Source organism: Leptodactylus fuscus, unplaced genomic scaffold (genome assembly GCF_031893055.1).
Source record: "Leptodactylus fuscus isolate aLepFus1 unplaced genomic scaffold, aLepFus1.hap2 HAP2_SCAFFOLD_141, whole genome shotgun sequence".
Taxonomy (NCBI): domain Eukaryota; kingdom Metazoa; phylum Chordata; class Amphibia; order Anura; family Leptodactylidae; genus Leptodactylus; species Leptodactylus fuscus.
The window spans coordinates 188,348-212,065 of NW_027440163.1; the positions used below are offsets into that span (position 1 = coordinate 188,348).

General features: G+C 59.8%; 1 protein-coding gene across 1 annotated transcript in view; it reads right to left on the minus strand.

The window, feature by feature from the left end:
* Positions 1-23,718, minus strand: part of RUSC1 (RUN and SH3 domain containing 1) — a 54,372-nt gene that overhangs the window by 3,091 nt on the left and 27,563 nt on the right. Inside the window, exons 3-6 of the mRNA XM_075261470.1 lie at positions 8,066-8,128; positions 3,338-3,414; positions 215-389; positions 37-136 (exon numbers count right to left, since the gene is read on the minus strand). Of these exons, the coding sequence (XP_075117571.1) occupies positions 37-136; positions 215-389; positions 3,338-3,414; positions 8,066-8,128 (415 nt within the window). The remainder of the gene's footprint in view (positions 1-36; positions 137-214; positions 390-3,337; positions 3,415-8,065; positions 8,129-23,718) is intronic.

Here is a 23,718-nt window from a genome sequence, read left to right on the forward strand (position 1 = left end):
TCGAGCTTACACTTGGATTTCCTACTCAGTACTCACTTCAGGAGGCCAAAGATAAAGGCATTGAACTTCCTCTGAGGGTCTCGTAGCTGCGGTAGGCGATTCACTTTACTGAATAGGAGGTGCACAGTCTCTGGGCCTGAGACACAATGATAGATAACGTATTATACAGAGTCAGGACCTCACCAAACCCCCAAGTAGAGAGTCCACAGCTCACCTGTCTTCACAGAAGCTTCCACGAGGCTCCAGGGGCTCAGCCTCCTCCGGCCAATGATCACATCCTTCTGATAAGCCTTTAAGCCATCACCAAGAAGGGAGTACATTGAGGGACAAAGGTGGTTCAGGATGAGGTAGCCCAATACCGGGCTCAGTCTGCTATCCCCAAGCTGTGCCTAGAAGAGGGAGCCATGATTGTGTAGGCCAGATCACAGACTATCCATACTAGTATCCTAGACTCTGACACTGTCGTACAGTCACAGCTTACTTGTATAGCGCCATCATATTCCACAGCGCTTTACAGACGTAGTCACTGTCCTATATAGGGCTCACAATCTACATTCCCTATCAGGATGTCTTCAGAGTGTGGGAGAAAACTGGAGTGCTCGCAAGAAACCCACGCAAACACAAGGAGAACATACAAACTCCTTGCAAACGTTGTCTTTGGCAGGATTCGAACCCAGGACTCCAGTTCTAACCACTGAGCCACTGTGCTGCCCCTACTTCCTCAAGGAGTCGCAATCTAAGGTAGAAGGAAGAGTCCCACAAAAACACTATAAAATCCTATGACATCCGATGAGAAGGCTGAAGGGATACAGATCGCCGATGCTCAGCCCATCACATCAATATAACCTTGTAGTGGAGGCTTACTGACGTGTAATATACAGAGAAGAGGATAAAGAATTCATCATTTCTGGAAACTTCTTCTACGACGGGAATTTTATTTGGGGGGGTGGGAGTTGTCCCCGACTAATATATTACTAGGAAATAATTTATCAATTTATCATGGGAAAATATGGAAAGAGAAGTTTATACGATACAGAGGTGATAACAGATCACAACTACAAGGACACCCCAAGTCATCCATGGAAAGCCCAGAGACGTAGAGGGAGAAGGATGTCTGAGAATTATGGGGCATGCAGGGGGTGGAGCATAATATTCAAATGGAAGTAAAGGGAATTTAATACTGAGGGTGTCAGCTGGGAAACTATAGGGGTGACCTTTGGGTGTCAGCTGTGAATCTGGGAAGAGGAAGGAAGGAGTAACGTAAAGAAGTGTAGGAGTATCTCATCGGAGGAGGAGAGTAGGAGTAACGTAGAGAAGTGTAGGAGTATCTCGGAGGAGGAGGGTAGGAGTAACTCATAGAAATGTAGGAGTATCTCGTCGGAGGAGGAGGAAAGACGTAACTCAGAGAAGTGAAGGAGTATCTCGGAGGAGGAGAGTAGGAGTAACGTAGAGAAGTGTAGGAGTATCTCATCGGAGGAGGAGAGTAGGAGTAACGTAGAGAAGTGTAGGAGTATCTCGGAGGAGGAGGGTAGGAGTAACGTAGAGAAGTGTAGGAGTATCTCATCGGAGGAGGAGAGTAGGAGTAACGTAGAGAAGTGTAGGAGTAGCTCGTCGGAGGAGGAAAGACGTAACTCAGAGAAGTGTAGGAATATCTCGGAGGAGGAGAGTAGGAGTAACGTAGAGAAGTGTAAGAGTATCGATGAGGAGGAGGAAAGACATAACTCAGAGAAGTGTAAGAGTATCTCGGAGGAGGAGGGTAGGAGTAACTCATAGAAATGTAGGAGTATCTCGTCGGAGGAGGAGGAAAGACGTAACTCAGAGAAGTGAAGGAGTATCTCGGAGGAGGAGAGTAGGAGTAACGTAGAGAAGTGTAGGAGTATCTCATTGGAGGAGGAGAGTAGGAGTAACGTAGAGAAGTGTAGGAGTATCTCGGAGGAGAGTAGGAGTAACGTAGAGAAGTGTAGGAGTATCTCGGAGGAGGAGGGTAGGAGTAACTCAGAGAAGTGTAGGAGTATCTCGTCGGAGGAGGAAAGACGTAACTCAGAGAAGTGTAGGAATATCTCGGAGGAGGAGAGTAGGAGTAACGTAGAGAAGTGTATGAGTATCGATGAGGAGGAGGAAAGACGTAACTCAGAGAAGTGTAAGAGTATCTCGAGGAGGGAAGGAGTAACGTAGAGAAGTGTAGGAGTATCTCAGAGGAGGGTAGAAGTAACTCAGAAGTGTAGGAGTATCTCAGAGGAGGAGAAAAACGTAACTCAGAAAAGTGTAGGAGTATCTCGGAGGAGGATGGTAGAAGTAACTCAGAGAAGTGTAGGAGTATGTTGGAGGAGGAGGAAAGACGTAACTCAGAAGTGTAAGAGTATCTCAGAGGAGGAAGGTAGGAGTAACTCAGAGAAGTGTAGGAGTATCTCAGAGGAGGAGGAAAGACATAACAGAGAAGTGTAGGAGTATGTTGGAGGAGGAGGGAAGGAGTAACTGAAAGAAGTGTAAGAGTATCTCGGAGGTGGAGGGTAGGAGTAACTCAGAGAAGTGTAGGAGTATCTCAGAGGAAGAAGAAAGACGTAACTCAGAGAAGTGTAGGAGTATCTCAGAGGAGGAGGGTAGGAGTAACTCAGAGAATTGTAGGACTATCTCAGAGGAGGAGGGTAGGAGTATCTCAGAGGAGGAGGGTAGGAGTATCTCAGAAGTGTAGGACTATCTCAGAGAAGGAGGGTATGAGTATCTTGGAGGAGGAGGAGGAAAGACGTAACTCAGAATATCTCGGAGGACAACAGTATCTCTGAGTATGAGTAACCCAGAAGTGTGGGAGTCGGAGACCAGTAACTCGGAGGAGGGCAGATGCAGGAGTATGTTGTTACCCCTCATGGTCATTGCTAGATCTTTATATTTTTCAGGTTACCCATTATGTTGTACTACATGGAATATCTTTATGTTGGTATCTGGTAATGGTGACATGACGGATTGGGCAACAAGTGAATCCTATGGACAATCTTATGTGATTAGAATGCATCTGCTCTACTCCTACCACCCTGTATTAGCCCCATTATCCACAACTATCCTCTGCATCATCCTCCTGAGACACAGAAAGTTAAGGTGTATGGAGCGTGGGAACCACAGAAACCACCATAAACATCTGGAGAAAACCGCCCAAGAACAAACAAGGAGGTGTACACCATGGAAGCGCTGCTGTCCTTACATCCAATCCTAAAGCATGTCACCCACTGGACCAATTACATGCTGAAAAATTTAATTTGCCCCATCTACTTCGAAGAGAGGCTCACAGTAAAGAGTTGGAGCAGTGTCCTATAGGGCACTCACTATAGGTGACTGTTCTCACCTTCTGCACTTGGTTCCTGCTCGTGTTAAAATGAGAGATGATTTTCTCCACAGAAGAGCCAACGGCAATGAGGAGTCCTGGTGAGACAAAACATGGAGGAGGTGATGGTCATATTGACCCAAATGTACTGAAAGTCCACACAATATGTAACTACAGCCGGGCTCTTCTCTTGTGCTGCCCCTGGATGCTGGGTGACTACTAACATTAACTGCTTACATGGTGGCCAGAGGACACATTATTCTATTGGAACGTCTAACCTCTGGTGCCTAGGAGAGTTACCTGATCTCCATGATGCACTCTAGCCACCTGATCTCCACAATTCTGTCCTGTGGATTTAGTCTGTCTGCCTGATCTCAATGATTTTGCCTCATGGATTCAGTCTGTCCTCCTGATCTCCACAATTCTGCCCTGTAGAGTCAGTCTGTCACCTGATCTCCACGATTCTATCCTGTGGATTCAGTCTGTCCATCTGATCTCCACCAATCTGCCCTGTGGATTCAGTCTTTGGCTGCCTGATCTCCACCAATCTGCCCTGTGGATTCAGTCTGTCTGCCTGATCTCCACCAATCTGCCCTGTGGATTCAGTCTGTCTGCCTGATCTCCACCAATCTGCCCCGTGGATTCAGTCTGTCCGTCTGATCTCCACCATTCTGCCCTGTGGATTCAGTCTGTTGCCTGATCTCCACAATTCTGCCCTGTGGATTTAGTCTGTCCACCTGATCTCAACGATTTTGCCCCATGGATTCAGTCTGTCTGCCTGATCTCCACGATTCTGTCCTGTGGATTCAGTCTGTCTGCCTGATCTCCATCATTCTACCCCGTGGATTCAGTCTGTCAGCCTGATCTCCACGATTCTGCCCCGTGGATTCAGTCTGTTGCCTGATCTCCACGATTCTGCCCCGTGGATTCAGTCTGTTGCCTGATCTCCATGATTCTGCACTGTGGATTTAGTCTGTCTACCTGATCTCTGCGATTCTGCCCCGTGGATTCAGTCTGTCTGCCTGATCTCCATCATTCTGCCCCGTGGATTCAGTCTGTTACCTGATCTCCACCATTCTGCCCCGTGGATTCAGTCTGTTGCCTGATCTCCATGATTCTGCCCTGTGGATTTAGTCTGTCTACCTGATCTCTGCGATTCTGCCCCGTGGATTCAGTCTGTCTGCCTGATCTCCATCATTCTGCCCCGTGGATTCAGTCTGTCTGCCTGATCTCCATCATTCTGCCCCGTGGATTCAGTCTGTCCGTCTGATCTCCACCATTCTGCCCCGTGGATTTAGTCTGTCTGCCTGATCTTCACCATTCTGCCCCGTGGATTTAGTCTGTCTGCCTGATCTTCACCATTCTGCCCCGTGGATTCAGTCTGTCTGTCTGATCTCCACCATTCTGCCCCGTGGATTCAGTCTGTCTGCCTAATCTCCACCATTCTACCCCGTGGATTTAGTCTGTCCGCCTGATCTCCACCATTCTACCCCGTGGATTTAGTCTGTCTGCCTGATCTCCATCATTCTGCCCTGTGGATTCAGTCTGTCTGCCTGATCTCCACCATTCTGCCCCGTGGATTCAGTCTGTCTGCCTAATCTCCACCATTCTACCCCATGGATTTAGTCTGTCCGCCTGATCTCCACCATTCTACCCCGTGGATTTAGTCTGTCTGCCTGATCTCCACCATTCTACCCCGTGGATTTAGTCTGTCTGCCTGATCTCCACCATTCTACCCCGTGGATTTAGTCTGTCTGCCTGATCTCCACCATTCTACCCCGTGGATTTAGTCTGTCCGCCTGATCTTCACCATTCTGCCCCGTGGATTCAGTCTGTCTGCCTAATCTCCACCATTCTACCCCGTGGATTTAGTCTGTCCGCCTGATCTCCACCATTCTACCCCGTGGATTTAGTCTGTCCGCCTGATCTTCACCATTCTGCCCCGTGGATTCAGTCTGTCTGCCTGATCTCCATCATTCTGCCCCGTGGATTCAGTCTGTCTGCCTGATCTCCATCATTCTGCCCTGTGGATTCAGTCTGTCCGTCTGATCTCCACCATTCTGCCCCGTGGATTCAGTCTGTCTGCCTGATCTCCACCATTCTACCCCGTGGATTTAGTCTGTCTGCCTGATCTCCACCATTCTGCCCTGTGGATTTAGTCTGTCCGCCTGATCTTCACCATTCTGCCCTGTGGATTCAGTCTGTCTGCCTGATCTCCACCATTCTGCCCCGTGGATTCAGTCTGTCTGCCTAATCTCCACCATTCTACCCCGTGGATTCAGTCTGTCTGCCTGATCTCCATCATTCTGCCCCGTGGATTCAGTCTGTCTACCTAATCTCCACCATTCTACCCCGTGGATTCAGTCTGTCTGCCTGATCTCCATCATTCTGCCCCGTGGATTCAGTCTGTCTACCTAATCTCCACCATTCTACCCCGTGGATTCAGTCTGTCTGCCTGATCTCCACCATTCTGCCCCGTGGATTCAGTCTGTCTACCTAATCTCCACCATTCTACCCCGTGGATTCAGTCTGTCTGCCTGATCTCCATCATTCTGCCCCGTGGATTTAGTCTGTCCGCCTGATCTTCACCATTCTGCCCCGTGGATTCAGTCTGTCTGCCTGATCTCCATCATTCTGCCCCGTGGATTTAGTCTGTCCGCCTGATCTTCACCATTCTGCCCCGTGGATTCAGTCTGTCTGCCTGATCTCCACCAATCTGCCCCGTGGATTCAGTCTGTCCGTCTGATCTCCACCATTCTGCCCTGTGGATTCAGTCTGTTGCCTGATCTCCACAATTCTGCCCTGTGGATTTAGTCTGTCCACCTGATCTCAACGATTTTGCCCCATGGATTCAGTCTGTCTGCCTGATCTCCACGATTCTGTCCTGTGGATTCAGTCTGTCTGCCTGATCTCCATCATTCTACCCCGTGGATTCAGTCTGTCAGCCTGATCTCCACGATTCTGCCCCGTGGATTCAGTCTGTTGCCTGATCTCCACGATTCTGCCCCGTGGATTCAGTCTGTTGCCTGATCTCCATGATTCTGCACTGTGGATTTAGTCTGTCTACCTGATCTCTGCGATTCTGCCCCGTGGATTCAGTCTGTCTGCCTGATCTCCATCATTCTGCCCCGTGGATTCAGTCTGTTACCTGATCTCCACCATTCTGCCCCGTGGATTCAGTCTGTTGCCTGATCTCCATGATTCTGCCCTGTGGATTTAGTCTGTCTACCTGATCTCTGCGATTCTGCCCCGTGGATTCAGTCTGTCTGCCTGATCTCCATCATTCTGCCCCGTGGATTCAGTCTGTCTGCCTGATCTCCATCATTCTGCCCCGTGGATTCAGTCTGTCCGTCTGATCTCCACCATTCTGCCCCGTGGATTTAGTCTGTCTGCCTGATCTTCACCATTCTGCCCCGTGGATTTAGTCTGTCTGCCTGATCTTCACCATTCTGCCCCGTGGATTCAGTCTGTCTGTCTGATCTCCACCATTCTGCCCCGTGGATTCAGTCTGTCTGCCTAATCTCCACCATTCTACCCCGTGGATTTAGTCTGTCCGCCTGATCTCCACCATTCTACCCCGTGGATTTAGTCTGTCTGCCTGATCTCCATCATTCTGCCCTGTGGATTCAGTCTGTCTGCCTGATCTCCACCATTCTGCCCCGTGGATTCAGTCTGTCTGCCTAATCTCCACCATTCTACCCCATGGATTTAGTCTGTCCGCCTGATCTCCACCATTCTACCCCGTGGATTTAGTCTGTCTGCCTGATCTCCACCATTCTACCCCGTGGATTTAGTCTGTCTGCCTGATCTCCACCATTCTACCCCGTGGATTTAGTCTGTCTGCCTGATCTCCACCATTCTACCCCGTGGATTTAGTCTGTCCGCCTGATCTTCACCATTCTGCCCCGTGGATTCAGTCTGTCTGCCTAATCTCCACCATTCTACCCCGTGGATTTAGTCTGTCCGCCTGATCTCCACCATTCTACCCCGTGGATTTAGTCTGTCCGCCTGATCTTCACCATTCTGCCCCGTGGATTCAGTCTGTCTGCCTGATCTCCATCATTCTGCCCCGTGGATTCAGTCTGTCTGCCTGATCTCCATCATTCTGCCCTGTGGATTCAGTCTGTCCGTCTGATCTCCACCATTCTGCCCCGTGGATTCAGTCTGTCTGCCTGATCTCCACCATTCTACCCCGTGGATTTAGTCTGTCTGCCTGATCTCCACCATTCTGCCCTGTGGATTTAGTCTGTCCGCCTGATCTTCACCATTCTGCCCTGTGGATTCAGTCTGTCTGCCTGATCTCCACCATTCTGCCCCGTGGATTCAGTCTGTCTACCTAATCTCCACCATTCTACCCCGTGGATTCAGTCTGTCTGCCTGATCTCCATCATTCTGCCCCGTGGATTTAGTCTGTCCGCCTGATCTTCACCATTCTGCCCCGTGGATTCAGTCTGTCTGTCTGATCTCCACCATTCTGCCCTGTGGATTCAGTCTGTCTGTCTGATCTCCACCATTCTGCCCCGTGGATTCAGTCTGTCTACCTAATCTCCACCATTCTACCCCGTGGATTCAGTCTGTCCACCTGACCTCTGCGATTCTGTCCACCATGCTACTTAGCCGATGTTGTTTTCTTTCTCTTAGCTGGTGAGCTCGGAGGTCTCAGGTTCTCAAGTGTAAATCTTTGGAACTTGTACCCCACTAAGGATCCCCTCCTCAATGTCACGTCTCCCCCAGAGATCAGGAACTCACGTTTCTTCTGCTGCTGGGCAGACTCTTCAGCCTCCTCCGCCATTAATACTTCGCATTCAGCCACTGGCAGGAAACAGAAGTTCTATTAGATATCAGACAGCACAAAGTGTCTGGGGACAGGAGAGACCTAAACCCCCGGGGGCATATCCACCACTACCAGATATCAGAGGCTGACCCCAGGAGTCAGGACAGTGATGGGATAGCCAAGCCCCAAACAATACATCAGACCACCTCACATGATGTCATCACCTGAGACACTGGTGCTCCACTACCTGACCCCAGCTGTGTACGATGGACTGCGGAAGGGTTGACCGAGACCTCTATATAATGGGAGGGGGAGGGGGGTGATGGAGGCTCCTATATAGTGACACGGATAACTATGTATAAGGTCATAGATGGAGGTTGTCGGCCTCTATATAAACAGACCCTGCCCCGACATGTGACCCGAGCCCCCCCCCATATATATATACGGACCCCGACATGTGACCTGAGCCCCCCCATATATATACAGACCCCGACATGTGACCTGAGCCCCCCCATATATATACAGACCCCGACATGTGACCCGAGCCCCCCCATATATATATACAGACCCCGACATGTGACCTGAGCCCCCCCATATATATACAGACCCCGACATGTGACCCGAGCCCCCCCCCGTATATAGAAAGACCCCGCCCCGACATGTGACCCGAGCCCCCCCCATATATATATATATATTTATATATATATATATATATATATATTTATATATATATATATATATATATATATATATATATATATTTATATATATATATATATATATATATTTATATATATATATATATATATATATATATATATATATATACAGACCCCGACATGTGACCCGAGCCCCCCCATATATATACAGACCCCGACATGTGACCCGAGCCCCCCCATATATATACAGACCCCGACATGTGACCCGAGCCCCCCCATATATATACAGACCCCGACATGTGACCTGAGCCCCCCCCCCCCCCCCCCCCCGTATATATACAGACCCCGCCCCGACATGTGACCCAAGCCGAGGCTCAGGGTCACATATTGGGGCAGGATCTGTCTATATACTGAGGGGCTCGGGTCACAGGGCAGGGTCTATATAAACCGGGGGGGCTCAGGTCACATGTTGGGGCGGGGTCTGTATATATCCCGGGGGGCTCAGGTCACATGTCGGGGCGAGGTCTGTCTATCGGCAGCTCGGGTCACATGTCGAGGCGGGGTCTGTCTATCGGGGCTCGGGTCACATGTCGAGGCGGCGTCTGTCTATCGGGGCTCGGGTCACATGTCAGGGCGGGGTCTGTATATTGGGGGCTCGGGTCACATGCCAGGGCGGGGTCTGTATATCGGGGGCTCGGGTCACATGTCGAGGCGGGGTCTGTCTATCGGGGCTCGGGTCACATGTCAGGGCGGGGTCTGTATACTGGGGGCTCGGGTCACATGTCAGGGCGGGGCGGGGTCTGTATATCTGGGGCTCGGGTCACATGTCGGGGCGGGGTCTGTATATCAGGGGCTCGGGTCACATGTCGGGGCGGGGCGGGGTCTGTCTATCGGGGCTCGGGTCACATGTCAGGGCGGGGTCTGTATATCGGGGCTCGGGTCACATGTCAGGGCGGGGTCTGTATATCGGGGGCTCGGGTCACATGTCGAGGCGGGGTCTGTATATCGGGGGCTCGGGTCACATGTGGGGGCGGGGTCTGTATAGCGGGGGCTCGGGTCACATGTCGGGGCGGGGTCTGTATATCGGGGGCTCGGGTCACATGTCGGGGCGGGGTCTGTCTATCGGGGGCTCGGGTCACATGTCAGGGCGGGGTCTGTATATCGGGGGCTCGGGTCACATGTCAGGGCGGGGTCTGTATATCGGGGCTCGGGTCACATGTCAGGGCGGGGTCTGCATATCGGGGGCTCGGGTCACATGTCAGGGCGGGGTCTGTATATCGGGGGCTCGGGTCACATGTCAGGGCGGGGTCTGTATATCGGGGGCTCGGGTCACATGTGGGGGCGGGGTCTGTATATTGGGGGCTCGGGTCACATGTCAGGGCGGGGTCTGTATATTGGGGGTTCGGGTCACATGTCAGGGCGGGGTCTGTATATCGGGGGCTCGGGTCACATGTGGGGGCGGGGTCTGTATATCGGGGGCTCGGGTCACATGTCAGGGCGGGGTCTGTATATCGGGGGCTCGGGTCACATGTGGGGGCGGGGTCTGTATATTGGGGGCTCGGGTCACATGTCAGGGCGGGGTCTGTATAGCGGGGGCTCAGGTCACATGTGGGGGCGGGGTCTGTATATCGGGGCTCGGGTCACATGTGGGGGTGGGGTCTGTATATCGGGGGCTTGGGAAACATGTGGGGGCGGGGTCTGTATATTGGGGGCTCGGGTCACATGTCAGGGCGGGGCGGGGTCTGTATACCGGGGGCTCGGGTCACATGTCAGGGCGGGGTCTGTATATCGGGGGCTCGGGTCACATGCGGGGGCGGGGTCTGTATATCGGGGGCTCGGGTCACATGTCAGGGCGGGGTCTGTATATCGGGGGCTCGGGTCACATGTCGGGGCGGGGTCTGTATATCGGGGGCTCGGGTCACATGTCAGGGCGGGGCGGGGTCTGTATATCGGGGGCTCGGGTCACATGTCGGGGCGGGGTCTGTATATCGGGGGCTCGGGTCACATGTCAGGGCGGGGCGGGGTCTGTATATCGGGGGCTCGGGTCACATGTGGGGGCGGGGTCTGTATATCGGGGGCTCGGGTCACATGTCGGGGCGGGGTCTGTATATCAGATGCTCGGGTCACATGTCAGGGCGGGGTCTGTATATCGGGGGCTCGGGTCACGTCAGGGCGGGGCGGGGTCTGTATATCGGGGGCTCGGGTCACATGTGGGGGCGGGGTCTGTATATCAGGGGCTCGGGTCACATGTCAGGGCGGGGTCTGTATATCGGGGGCTCGGGTCACATGTGGGGGCGGGGTCTGTATATCAGGGGCTCGGGTCACATGTCAGGGCGGGGTCTGTATATCGGGGGCTCGGGTCACATGTCAGGGCGGGGCGGGCTCTGTATATCGGGGGCTCGGGTCACATGTCAGGGCGGGGCGGGGTCTGTATATCGGGGGCTCGGGTCAAATGTGGGGGCGGGGTCTGTATATCGGGGGCTCGGGTCACATGTCAGGGCGGGGCGGGCTCTGTATATCGGGGGCTCGGGTCACATGTCAGGGCGGGGCGGGGTCTGTATATCGGGGGCTCGGGTCACATGTGGGGGCGGGGTCTGTATATCAGGGGCTCGGGTCACATGTCAGGGCGGGGTCTGTATATCGGGGGCTCGGGTCACATGTCAGGGCGGGGCGGGGTCTGTATATCGGGGGCTCGGGTCACATGTCGGGGCGGGGTCTGTATATCGGGGGCTCGGGTCACATGTGGGGGCGGGGTCTGTATATCGGGGGCTCGGGTCACATGTGGGGGCGGGGTCTGTATATCGGGGGCTCGGGTCACATGTCAGGGTGGGGCGGGGTCTGTATATCGGGGGCTCGGGTCACATGTCGGGGCGGGGCGGGGCGGGGTCTGTATATCGGGGGCTCGGGTCACATGTCAGGGCGGGGCGGGGTCTGTATATCGGGGGCTCGGGTCACATGTCAGGGTGGGGCGGGGCGGGGTCTGTATATCGGGGGCTCGGGTCACATGTCAGGGCGGGGCGGGGTCTGTATATCGGGGGCTCGGGTCACATGTCGGGGCGGGGTCTGCATATCGGGGGCTCGGGTCACATGTCAGGGCGGGGCGGGGTCTGTATATCGGGGGCTCGGGTCACATGTCAGGGCGGGGCGGGGTCTGTATATCGGGGGCTCGGGTCACATGTCAGGGCGGGGCGGGGTCTGTATATCGGGGCTCGGGTCACATGTCAGGGCGGGGTCTGTATATCGGGGGCTCGGGTCACATGTCGGGGCGGGGTCTGTATATCGGGGGCTCGGGTCACATGTGGGGGCGGGGTCTGTATATAGGGGGCTCGGGTCACATGTGGGGGCGGGGTCTGTATATCGGGGGCTCGGGTCACATGTCAGGGCGGGGCGGGGTCTGTATATCGGGGGCTCGGGTCACATGTCGGGGCGGGGTCTGTATATCGGGGGCTCGGGTCACATGTCAGGGCGGGGCGGGCTCTGTATATCGGGGGCTCGGGTCACATGTGGGGGCGGGGTCTGTATATCGGGGGCTCGGGTCACATGTGGGGGCGGGGTCTGTATATCGGGGGCTCGGGTCACATGTCGGGGCGGGGTCTGTATATCAGATGCTCGGGTCACATGTCAGGGCGGGGTCTGTATATCGGGGGCTCGGGTCACGTCAGGGCGGGGCGGGGTCTGTATATCGGGGGCTCGGGTCACATGTGGGGGCGGGGTCTGTATATCAGGGGCTCGGGTCACATGTCAGGGCGGGGTCTGTATATCGGGGGCTCGGGTCACATGTGGGGGCGGGGTCTGTATATCAGGGGCTCGGGTCAAATGTCAGGGCGGGGTCTGTATATCGGGGGCTCGGGTCACATGTCAGGGCGGGGCGGGCTCTGTATATCGGGGGCTCGGGTCACATGTCAGGGCGGGGCGGGGTCTGTATATCGGGGGCTCGGGTCAAATGTGGGGGCGGGGTCTGTATATCGGGGGCTCGGGTCACATGTCAGGGCGGGGCGGGCTCTGTATATCGGGGGCTCGGGTCACATGTCAGGGCGGGGCGGGGTCTGTATATCGGGGGCTCGGGTCACATGTGGGGGCGGGGTCTGTATATCAGGGGCTCGGGTCACATGTCAGGGCGGGGTCTGTATATCGGGGGCTCGGGTCACATGTCAGGGCGGGGCGGGGTCTGTATATCGGGGGCTCGGGTCACATGTCGGGGCGGGGTCTGTATATCGGGGGCTCGGGTCACATGTGGGGGCGGGGTCTGTATATCGGGGGCTCGGGTCACATGTCAGGGCGGGGCGGGGTCTGTATATCGGGGGCTCGGGTCACATGTGGGGGCGGGGTCTGTATATCAGGGGCTCGGGTCACATGTCAGGGCGGGGTCTGTATATCGGGGGCTCGGGTCACATGTGGGGGCGGGGTCTGTATATCGGGGGCTCGGGTCACATGTCAGGGCGGGGTCTGTATATCGGGGGCTCGGGTCACATGTCAGGGCGGGGCGGGGTCTGTATATCGGGGGCTCGGGTCACATGTGGGGGCGGGGTCTGTATATCGGGGGCTCGGGTCACATGTGAGGGCGGGGTCTGTATATCGGGGGCTCGGGTCACATGTGGGGGCGGGGTCTGTATATCGGGGGCTCGGGTCACATGTGGGGGCGGGGTCTGTATATCGGGGGCTCGGGTCACATGTGGGGGCGGGGTCTGTATATCGGGGGCTCGGGTCACATGTCAGGGCGGGGCGGGGTCTGTATATCGGGGGCTCGGGTCACATGTCAGGGCGGGGCGGGGTCTGTATATCGGGGGCTCGGGTCACATGTCGGGGCGGGGTCTGTATATCGGGGGCTCGGGTCACATGTGGGGGCGGGGCGGGGTCTGTATATCGGGGGCTCGGGTCACATGTCAGGGCGGGGCGGGGTCTGTATATCGGGGGCTCGGGTCACATGTCGGGGCGGGGTCTGTATATCGGGGGCTCGGGTCACATGTGGGGGCGGGGTCTGTATATCGGGGGCTCGGGTCACATGTCAGGGTGGGGCGGGGTCTGTATATCGGGGGCTCGGGTCACATGTCGGGGCGGGGCGGGGTCTGTATATCGGGGGCTCGGGTCACATGTCAGGGCGGGGCGGGGTCTGTATATCGGGGGCTCGGGTCACATGTCAGGGTGGGGCGGGGCGGGGTCTGTATATCGGGGGCTCGGGTCACATGTCAGGGCGGGGCGGGGTCTGTATATCGGGGGCTCGGGTCACATGTCGGGGCGGGGTCTGCATATCGGGGGCTCGGGTCACATGTCAGGGCGGGGCGGGGTCTGTATATCGGGGGCTCGGGTCACATGTCAGGGCGGGGCGGGGTCTGTATATCGGGGGCTCGGGTCACATGTCAGGGCGGGGCGGGGTCTGTATATCGGGGCTCGGGTCACATGTCAGGGCGGGGTCTGTATATCGGGGGCTCGGGTCACATGTCGGGGCGGGGTCTGTATATCGGGGGCTCGGGTCACATGTGGGGGCGGGGTCTGTATATAGGGGGCTCGGGTCACATGTGGGGGCGGGGTCTGTATATCGGGGGCTCGGGTCACATGTCAGGGCGGGGCGGGGTCTGTATATCGGGGGCTCGGGTCACATGTCGGGGCGGGGTCTGTATATCGGGGGCTCGGGTCACATGTCAGGGCGGGGCGGGCTCTGTATATCGGGGGCTCGGGTCACATGTGGGGGCGGGGTCTGTATATCGGGGGCTCGGGTCACATGTGGGGGCGGGGTCTGTATATCGGGGGCTCGGGTCACATGTCGGGGCGGGGCGGGGTCTGTATATCGGGGGCTCGGGTCACATGTCAGGGCGGGGCGGGGTCTGTATATCGGGGGCTCGGGTCACATGTGGGGGCGGGGTCTGTATATCGGGGGCTCGGGTCACATGTGGGGGCGGGGTCTGTATATCGGGGGCTCGGGTCACATGTGGGGGCGGGGTCTGTATATCGGGGGCTCGGGTCACATGTGGGGGCGGGGTCTGTATATCGGGGGCTCGGGTCACATGTCGGGGCGGGGTCTGTATATCGGGGGCTCGGGTCACATGTCGGGGCGGGGCGGGGTCTGTATATCGGGGGCTCGGGTCACATGTGGGGGCGGGGTCTGTATATCGGGGGCTCGGGTCACATGTCGGGGCGGGGTCTGTATATCGGGGGCTCGGGTCACATGTCAGGGCGGGGTCTGTATATCGGGGGCTCGGGTCACATGTGGGGGCGGGGTCTGTATATCGGGGGCTCGGGTCACATGTCGGGGCGGGGCGGGGCGGGGTCTGTATATCGGGGGCTCGGGTCACATGTCAGGGCGGGGCGGGGTCTGTATATCGGGGGCTCGGGTCACATGTCAGGGCGGGGCGGGGTCTGTATATCGGGGGCTCGGGTCACATGTGGGGGCGGGGTCTGTCTATCGGGGGCTCGGGTCACATGTCGGGGCGGGGTCTGTATATCGGGGGCTCGGGTCACATGTCAGGGCGGGGTCTGTATATCGGGGGCTCGGGTCACATGTGGGGGCGGGGTCTGTATATCGGGGGCTCGGGTCACATGTGGGGGCGGGGTCTGTATATCGGGGGCTCGGGTCACATGTGGGGGCGGGGTCTGTATATCGGGGGCTCGGGTCACATGTCGGGGCGGGGTCTGTATATCGGGGGCTCGGGTCACATGTGGGGGCGGGGTCTGTATATCGGGGGCTCGGGTCACATGTCAGGGCGGGGTCTGTATATCGGGGGCTCGGGTCACATGTGGGGGCGGGGTCTGTATATCGGGGGCTCGGGTCACATGTCGGGGCGGGGTCTGTATATCGGGGGCTCGGGTCACATGTCAGGGCGGGGTCTGTATATCGGGGGCTCGGGTCACATGTGGGGGCGGGGTCTGTATATCGGGGGCTCGGGTCACATGTCGGGGCGGGGTCTGTATATCGGGGGCTCGGGTCACATGTGGGGGCGGGGCGGGGTCTGTATATCGGGGGCTCGGGTCACATGTCAGGGCGGGGCGGGGTCTGTATATCGGGGGCTCGGGTCACATGTGGGGGCGGGGCGGGGTCTGTATATCGGGGGCTCGGGTCACATGTGGGGGCGGGGTCTGTATATCGGGGGCTCGGGTCACATGTGGGGGCGGGGTCTGTATATCGGGGGCTCGGGTCACATGTCGGGGCGGGGTCTGTATATCGGGGCTCGGGTCACATGTCAGGGCGGGGCGGGGTCTGTATATCGGGGGCTCGGGTCACATGTCAGGGCGGGGTCTGTATATCGGGGGCTCGGGTCACATGTGGGGGCGGGGTCTGTATATCGGGGGCTCGGGTCACATGTCGGGGCGGGGTCTGTATATCGGGGGCTCGGGTCACATGTGGGGGCGGGGCGGGGTCTGTATATCGGGGGCTCGGGTCACATGTGGGAGCGGGGCGGGGTCTGTATATCGGGGGCTCGGGTCACATGTGGGGGCGGGGTCTGTATATCGGGGGCTCGGGTCACATGTGGGGGCGGGGTCTGTATATCGGGGGCTCGGGTCACATGTCGGGGCGGGGTCTGTATATCGGGGGCTCGGGTCACATGTGGGGGCGGGGTCTGTATATCGGGGGCTCGGGTCACATGTCGGGGCGGGGTCTGTATATCGGGGGCTCGGGTCACATGTCGGGGCGGGGCGGGGTCTGTATATCGGGGGCTCGGGTCACATGTGGGGGCGGGGTCTGTATATCGGGGGCTCGGGTCACATGTGGGGGCGGGGTCTGTATATCGGGGGCTCGGGTCACATGTCGGGGCGGGGTCTGTATATCGGGGGCTCGGGTCACATGTGGGGGCGGGGTCTGTATATCGGGGGCTCGGGTCACATGTCGGGGCGGGGTCTGTATATCGGGGGCTCGGGTCACATGTCAGGGCGGGGTCTGTATATCGGGGGCTCGGGTCACATGTGGGGGCGGGGTCTGTATATCGGGGGCTCGGGTCACATGTCGGGGCGGGGTCTGTATATCGGGGGCTCGGGTCACATGTCGGGGCGGGGTCTGTATATCGGGGGCTCGGGTCACATGTCAGGGCGGGGTCTGTATATCGGGGGCTCGGGTCACATGTGGGGGCGGGGTCTGTATATCGGGGGCTCGGGTCACATGTCAGGGCGGGGTCTGTATATCGGGGGCTCGGGTCACATGTGGGGGCGGGGTCTGTATATCGGGGGCTCGGGTCACATGTCGGGGCGGGGTCTGTATATCAGGGGCTCGGGTCACATGTCGGGGCGGGGTCTGTATATCGGGGGCTCGGGTCACATGTCGGGGCGGGGTCTGTATATCGGGGCTCGGGTCACATGTGGGGGCGGGGTCTGTATATCGGGGGCTCGGGTCACATGTCAGGGCGGGGCGGGGTCTGTATATCGGGGGCTCGGGTCACATGTCGGGGCGGGGTCTGTATATCGGGGGCTCGGGTCACATGTGGGGGCGGGGTCTGTATATCGGGGGCTCGGGTCACATGTCGGGGCGGGGTCTGTATATCGGGGGCTCGGGTCACATGTGGGGGCGGGGTCTGTATATCGGGGGCTCGGGTCACATGTCGGGGCGGGGTCTGTATATCAGGGGCTCGGGTCACATGTCGGGGCGGGGCGGGGTCTGTCTATCGGGGCTCGGGTCACATGTCGGGGCGGGGTCTGTATATCGGGGGCTCGGGTCACATGTCAGGGCGGGGTCTGTATATCGGGGGCTCGGGTCACATGTGGGGGCGGGGTCTGTATATCGGGGGCTCGGGTCACATGTCAGGGCGGGGTCTGTATATCGGGGGCTCGGGTCACATGTCAGGGCGGGGTCTGTATATCGGGGGCTCGGGTCACATGTCAGGGCGGGGTCTGTATATCGGGGGCTCGGGTCACATGTCGGGGCGGGGCGGGGTCTGTATATCGGGGGTTCGGGTCACATGTCAGGGCGGGGCGGGGTCTGTATATCGGGGGCTCGGGTCACATGTCGGGGCGGGGTCTGTATATCGGGGGCTCGGGTCACATGTCAGGGCGGGGCGGGGTCTGTATATCGGGGGCTCGGGTCACATGTGGGGGCGGGGTCTGTATATCGGGGGCTCGGGTCACATGTCAGGGCGGGGTCTGTATATCGGGGGCTCGGGTCACATGTCGGGGCGGGGTCTGTATATTGGGGGCTCGGGTCACATGTCAGGGCGGGGTCTGTATATTGGGGGCTCGGGTCACATGTCAGGGCGGGGTCTGTATATCGGGGGCTCGGGTCACATGTCAGGGCGGGGTCTGTATATCGGGGGCTCGGGTCACATGTCAGGGCGGGGTCTGTATATCGGGGGCTCGGGTCACATGTCAGGGCGGGGTCTGTATATCGGGGGCTCGGGTCACATGTCAGGGCGGGGCGGGGTCTGTATATCGGGGGCTCGGGTCACATGTCGGGGCGGGGTCTGTATATCGGGGGCTCGGGTCACATGTGGGGGCGGGGTCTTTATATCGGGGGCTCGGGTCACATGTCAGGGCGGGGTCTGTATATCGGGGGCTCGGGTCACATGTCAGGGCGGGGTCTGTATATCGGGGGCTCGGGTCACATGTCAGGGCGGGGCGGGGTCTGTATATCGGGGGCTCGGGTCACATGTCAGGGCGGGGTCTGTATATTGGGGGCTCGGGTCACATGTCAGGGCGGGGTCTGTATATCGGGGGCTCGGGTCACATGTCAGGGCGGGGTCTGTATATCGGGGGCTCGGGTCACATGTCGGGGCGGGGTCTGTATATCGGGGGCTCGGGTCACATGTCGGGGCGGGGCGGGGTCTGTATATCGGGGGCTCGGGTCACATGTGGGGGCGGGGCGGGGTCTGTATATCGGGGGCTCGGGTCACATGTGGGAGCGGGGCGGGGTCTGTATATCGGGGGCTCGGGTCACATGTGGGGGCGGGGTCTGTATATCGGGGGCTCGGGTCACATGTGGGGGCGGGGTCTGTATATCGGGGGCTCGGGTCACATGTCGGGGCGGGGTCTGTATATCGGGGGCTCGGGTCACATGTGGGGGCGGGGTCTGTATATCGGGGGCTCGGGTCACATGTCGGGGCGGGGTCTGTATATCGGGGGCTCGGGTCACATGTCGGGGCGGGGTCTGTATATCGGGGGCTCGGGTCACATGTGGGGGCGGGGTCTGTATATCGGGGGCTCGGGTCACATGTGGGGGCGGGGTCTGTATATCGGGGGCTCGGGTCACATGTCGGGGCGGGGTCTGTATATCGGGGGCTCGGGTCACATGTGGGGGCGGGGTCTGTATATCGGGGGCTCGGGTCACATGTCGGGGCGGGGTCTGTATATCGGGGGCTCGGGTCACATGTCAGGGCGGGGTCTGTATATCGGGGGCTCGGGTCACATGTGGGGGCGGGGTCTGTATATCGGGGGCTCGGGTCACATGTCGGGGCGGGGTCTGTATATCGGGGGCTCGGGTCACATGTCGGGGCGGGGTCTGTATATCGGGGGCTCGGGTCACATGTCAGGGCGGGGTCTGTATATCGGGGGCTCGGGTCACATGTGGGGGCGGGGTCTGTATATCGGGGGCTCGGGTCACATGTCAGGGCGGGGTCTGTATATCGGGGGCTCGGGTCACATGTGGGGGCGGGGTCTGTATATCGGGGGCTCGGGTCACATGTCGGGGCGGGGTCTGTATATCAGGGGCTCGGGTCACATGTCGGGGCGGGGTCTGTATATCGGGGGCTCGGGTCACATGTCGGGGCGGGGTCTGTTTATCGGGGCTCGGGTCACATGTGGGGGCGGGGTCTGTATATCGGGGGCTCGGGTCACATGTCAGGGCGGGGCGGGGTCTGTATATCGGGGGCTCGGGTCACATGTCGGGGCGGGGTCTGTATATCGGGGGCTCGGGTTACATGTGGGGGCGGGGCGGGGTCTGTATATCGGGGGCTCGGGTCACATGTGGGGGCGGGGTCTGTATATCGGGGGCTCGGGTCACATGTCGGGGCGGGGTCTGTATATCAGGGGCTCGGGTCACATGTCGGGGCGGGGCGGGGTCTGTATATCGGGGGCTCGGGTCACATGTCAGGGCGGGGTCTGTATATCGGGGGCTCGGGTCACATGTCGGGGCGGGGTCTGTATATCGGGGGCTCGGGTCACATGTCAGGGCGGGGTCTGTATATCGGGGGCTCGGGTCACATGTGGGGGCGGGGTCTGTATATCGGGGGCTCGGGTCACATGTCAGGGCGGGGTCTGTATATCGGGGGCTCGGGTCACATGTCAGGGCGGGGTCTGTATATCGGGGGCTCGGGTCACATGTCAGGGCGGGGTCTGTTTATCGGGGGCTCGGGTCACATGTCGGGGCGGGGCGGGGTCTGTATATCGGGGGCTCGGGTCACATGTCAGGGCGGGGCGGGGTCTGTATATCGGGGGCTCGGGTCACATGTCGGGGCGGGGTCTGTATATCGGGGGCTCGGGTCACATGTCAGGGCGGGGCGGGGTCTGTATATCGGGGGCTCGGGTCACATGTGGGGGCGGGGTCTGTATATCGGGGGCTCGGGTCACATGTCAGGGCGGGGTCTGTATATCGGGGGCTCGGGTCACATGTCGGGGCGGGGTCTGTATATTGGGGGCTCGGGTCACATGTCAGGGCGGGGTCTGTATATTGGGGGCTCGGGTCACATGTCAGGGCGGGGTCTGTATATCGGGGGCTCGGGTCACATGTCAGGGCGGGGTCTGTATATCGGGGGCTCGGGTCACATGTCAGGGCGGGGTCTGTATATCGGGGGCTCGGGTCACATGTCAGGGCGGGGTCTGTATATCGGGGGCTCGGGTCACATGTCAGGGCGGGGCGGGGTCTGTATATCGGGGGCTCGGGTCACATGTCGGGGCGGGGTCTGTATATCGGGGGCTCGGGTCACATGTGGGGGCGGGGTCTTTATATCGGGGGCTCGGGTCACATGTCAGGGCGGGGTCTGTATATCGGGGGCTCGGGTCACATGTCAGGGCGGGGTCTGTATATCGGGGGCTCGGGTCACATGTCAGGGCGGGGCGGGGTCTGTATATCGGGGGGCTCGGGTCACATGTCAGGGCGGGGTCTGTATATCGGGGGCTCGGGTCACATGTCAGGGGCGGGGTCTGTATATCGGGGGCTCGGGTCACATGTCAGGGCGGGGTCTGTATATCGGGGGCTCGGGTCACATGTCGGGGCGGGGTCTGTATATCGGGGGCTCGGGTCACATGTCGGGGCGGGGCGGGGTCTGTATATCGGGGGCTCGGGTCACATGTCGGGGCGGGGTCTGTATATCGGGGGCTCGGGTCACATGTGGGGGCGGGGTCTGTATATCGGGGGCTCGGGTCACATGTGGGGGCGGGGTCTGTATATCGGGGGCTCGGGTCACATGTCGGGGCGGGGTCTGTATATCGGGGGCTCGGGTCACATGTGGGGGCGGGGTCTGTATATCGGGGGCTCGGGTCACATGTCGGGGCGGGGCGGGGTCTGTATATCGGGGGCTCGGGTCACATGTCGGGGCGGGGTCTGTATATCGGGGGCTCGGGTCACATGTGGGGGCGGGGTCTGTATATCGGGGGCTCGGGTCACATGTGGGGGCGGGGTCTGTATATCGGGGGCTCGGGTCACATGTCGGGGCGGGGTCTGTATATCGGGGGCTCGGGTCACATGTGGGGGCGGGGTCTGTATATCGGGGGCTCGGGTCACATGTCGGGGCGGGGCGGGGTCTGTATATCGGGGGCTCGGGTCACATGTCGGGGCGGGGTCTGTATATCGGGGGCTCGGGTCACATGTGGGGGCGGGGTCTGTATATCGGGGGCTCGGGTCACATGTGGGGGCGGGGTCTGTATATCGGGGGCTCGGGTCACATGTCGGGGCGGGGTCTGTATATCGGGGGCTCGGGTCACATGTGGGGGCGGGGTCTGTATATCGGGGGCTCGGGTCACATGTGGGGGCGGGGTCTGTATATCGGGGGCTCGGGTCACATGTCGGGGCGGGGTCTGTATATCGGGGGCTCGGGTCACATGTGGGGGCGGGGTCTGTATATCGGGGGCTCGGGTCACATGTCGGGGCGGGGTCTGTATATCGGGGGCTCGGGTCACATGTCAGGGCGGGGTCTGTATATCGGGGGCTCGGGTCACATGTGGGGGCGGGGTCTGTATATCGGGGGCTCGGGTCACATGTCGGGGCGGGGTCTGTATATCGGGGGCTCGGGTCACATGTCGGGGCGGGGTCTGTATATCGGGGGCTCGGGTCACATGTCAGGGCGGGGTCTGTATATCGGGGGCTCGGGTCACATGTGGGGGCGGGGTCTGTATATCGGGGGCTCGGGTCACATGTCAGGGCGGGGTCTGTATATCGGGGGCTCGGGTCACATGTGGGGGCGGGGTCTGTATATCGGGGGCTCGGGTCACATGTCGGGGCGGGGTCTGTATATCAGGGGCTCGGGTCACATGTCGGGGCGGGGTCTGTATATCGGGGGCTCGGGTCACATGTCGGGGCGGGGTCTGTTTATCGGGGCTCGGGTCACATGTGGGGGCGGGGTCTGTATATCGGGGGCTCGGGTCACATGTCAGGGCGGGGCGGGGGTCTGTATATCGGGGGCTCGGGTCACATGTCGGGGCGGGGTCTGTATATCGGGGGCTCGGGTTACATGTGGGGGCGGGGCGGGGTCTGTATATCGGGGGCTCGGGTCACATGTGGGGGCGGGGTCTGTATATCGGGGGCTCGGGTCACATGTCGGGGCGGGGTCTGTATATCAGGGGCTCGGGTCACATGTCGGGGCGGGGCGGGGTCTGTATATCGGGGGCTCGGGTCACATGTCAGGGCGGGGTCTGTATATCGGGGGCTCGGGTCACATGTCGGGGCGGGGTCTGTATATCGGGGGCTCGGGTCACATGTCAGGGCGGGGTCTGTATATCGGGGGCTCGGGTCACATGTGGGGGCCGGGGTCTGTATATCGGGGGCTCGGGTCACATGTCAGGGCGGGGTCTGTATATCGGGGGCTCGGGTCACATGTCAGGGCGGGGTCTGTATATCGGGGGCTCGGGTCACATGTCAGGGCGGGGTCTGTTTATCGGGGGCTCGGGTCACATGTCGGGGCGGGGCGGGGTCTGTATATCGGGGGCTCGGGTCACATGTCAGGGCGGGGCGGGGTCTGTATATCGGGGGCTCGGGTCACATGTCGGGGCGGGGTCTGTATATCGGGGGCTCGGGTCACATGTCAGGGCGGGGCGGGGTCTGTATATCGGGGGCTCGGGTCACATGTGGGGGCGGGGTCTGTATATCGGGGGCTCGGGTCACATGTCAGGGCGGGGTCTGTATATCGGGGGCTCGGGTCACATGTCGGGGCGGGGTCTGTATATTGGGGGCTCGGGTCACATGTCAGGGCGGGGTCTGTATATTGGGGGCTCGGGTCACATGTCAGGGCGGGGTCTGTATATCGGGGGCTCGGGTCACATGTCAGGGCGGGGTCTGTATATCGGGGGCTCGGGTCACATGTCAGGGCGGGGTCTGTATATCGGGGGCTCGGGTCACATGTCAGGGCGGGGTCTGTATATCGGGGGCTCGGGTCACATGTCAGGGCGGGGCGGGGTCTGTATATCGGGGGCTCGGGTCACATGTCGGGGCGGGGTCTGTATATCGGGGGCTCGGGTCACATGTGGGGGCGGGGTCTTTATATCGGGGGCTCGGGTCACATGTCAGGGCGGGGTCTGTATATCGGGGGCTCGGGTCACATGTCAGGGCGGGGTCTGTATATCGGGGGCTCGGGTCACATGTCAGGGCGGGGCGGGGTCTGTATATCGGGGGCTCGGGTCACATGTCAGGGCGGGGTCTGTATATCGGGGGCTCGGGTCACATGTCAGGGCGGGGTCTGTATATCGGGGGCTCGGGTCACATGTCAGGGCGGGGTCTGTATATCGGGGGCTCGGGTCACATGTCGGGGCGGGGTCTGTATATCGGGGGCTCGGGTCACATGTCGGGGCGGGGCGGGGTCTGTATATCGGGGGCTCGGGTCACATGTCGGGGCGGGGTCTGTATA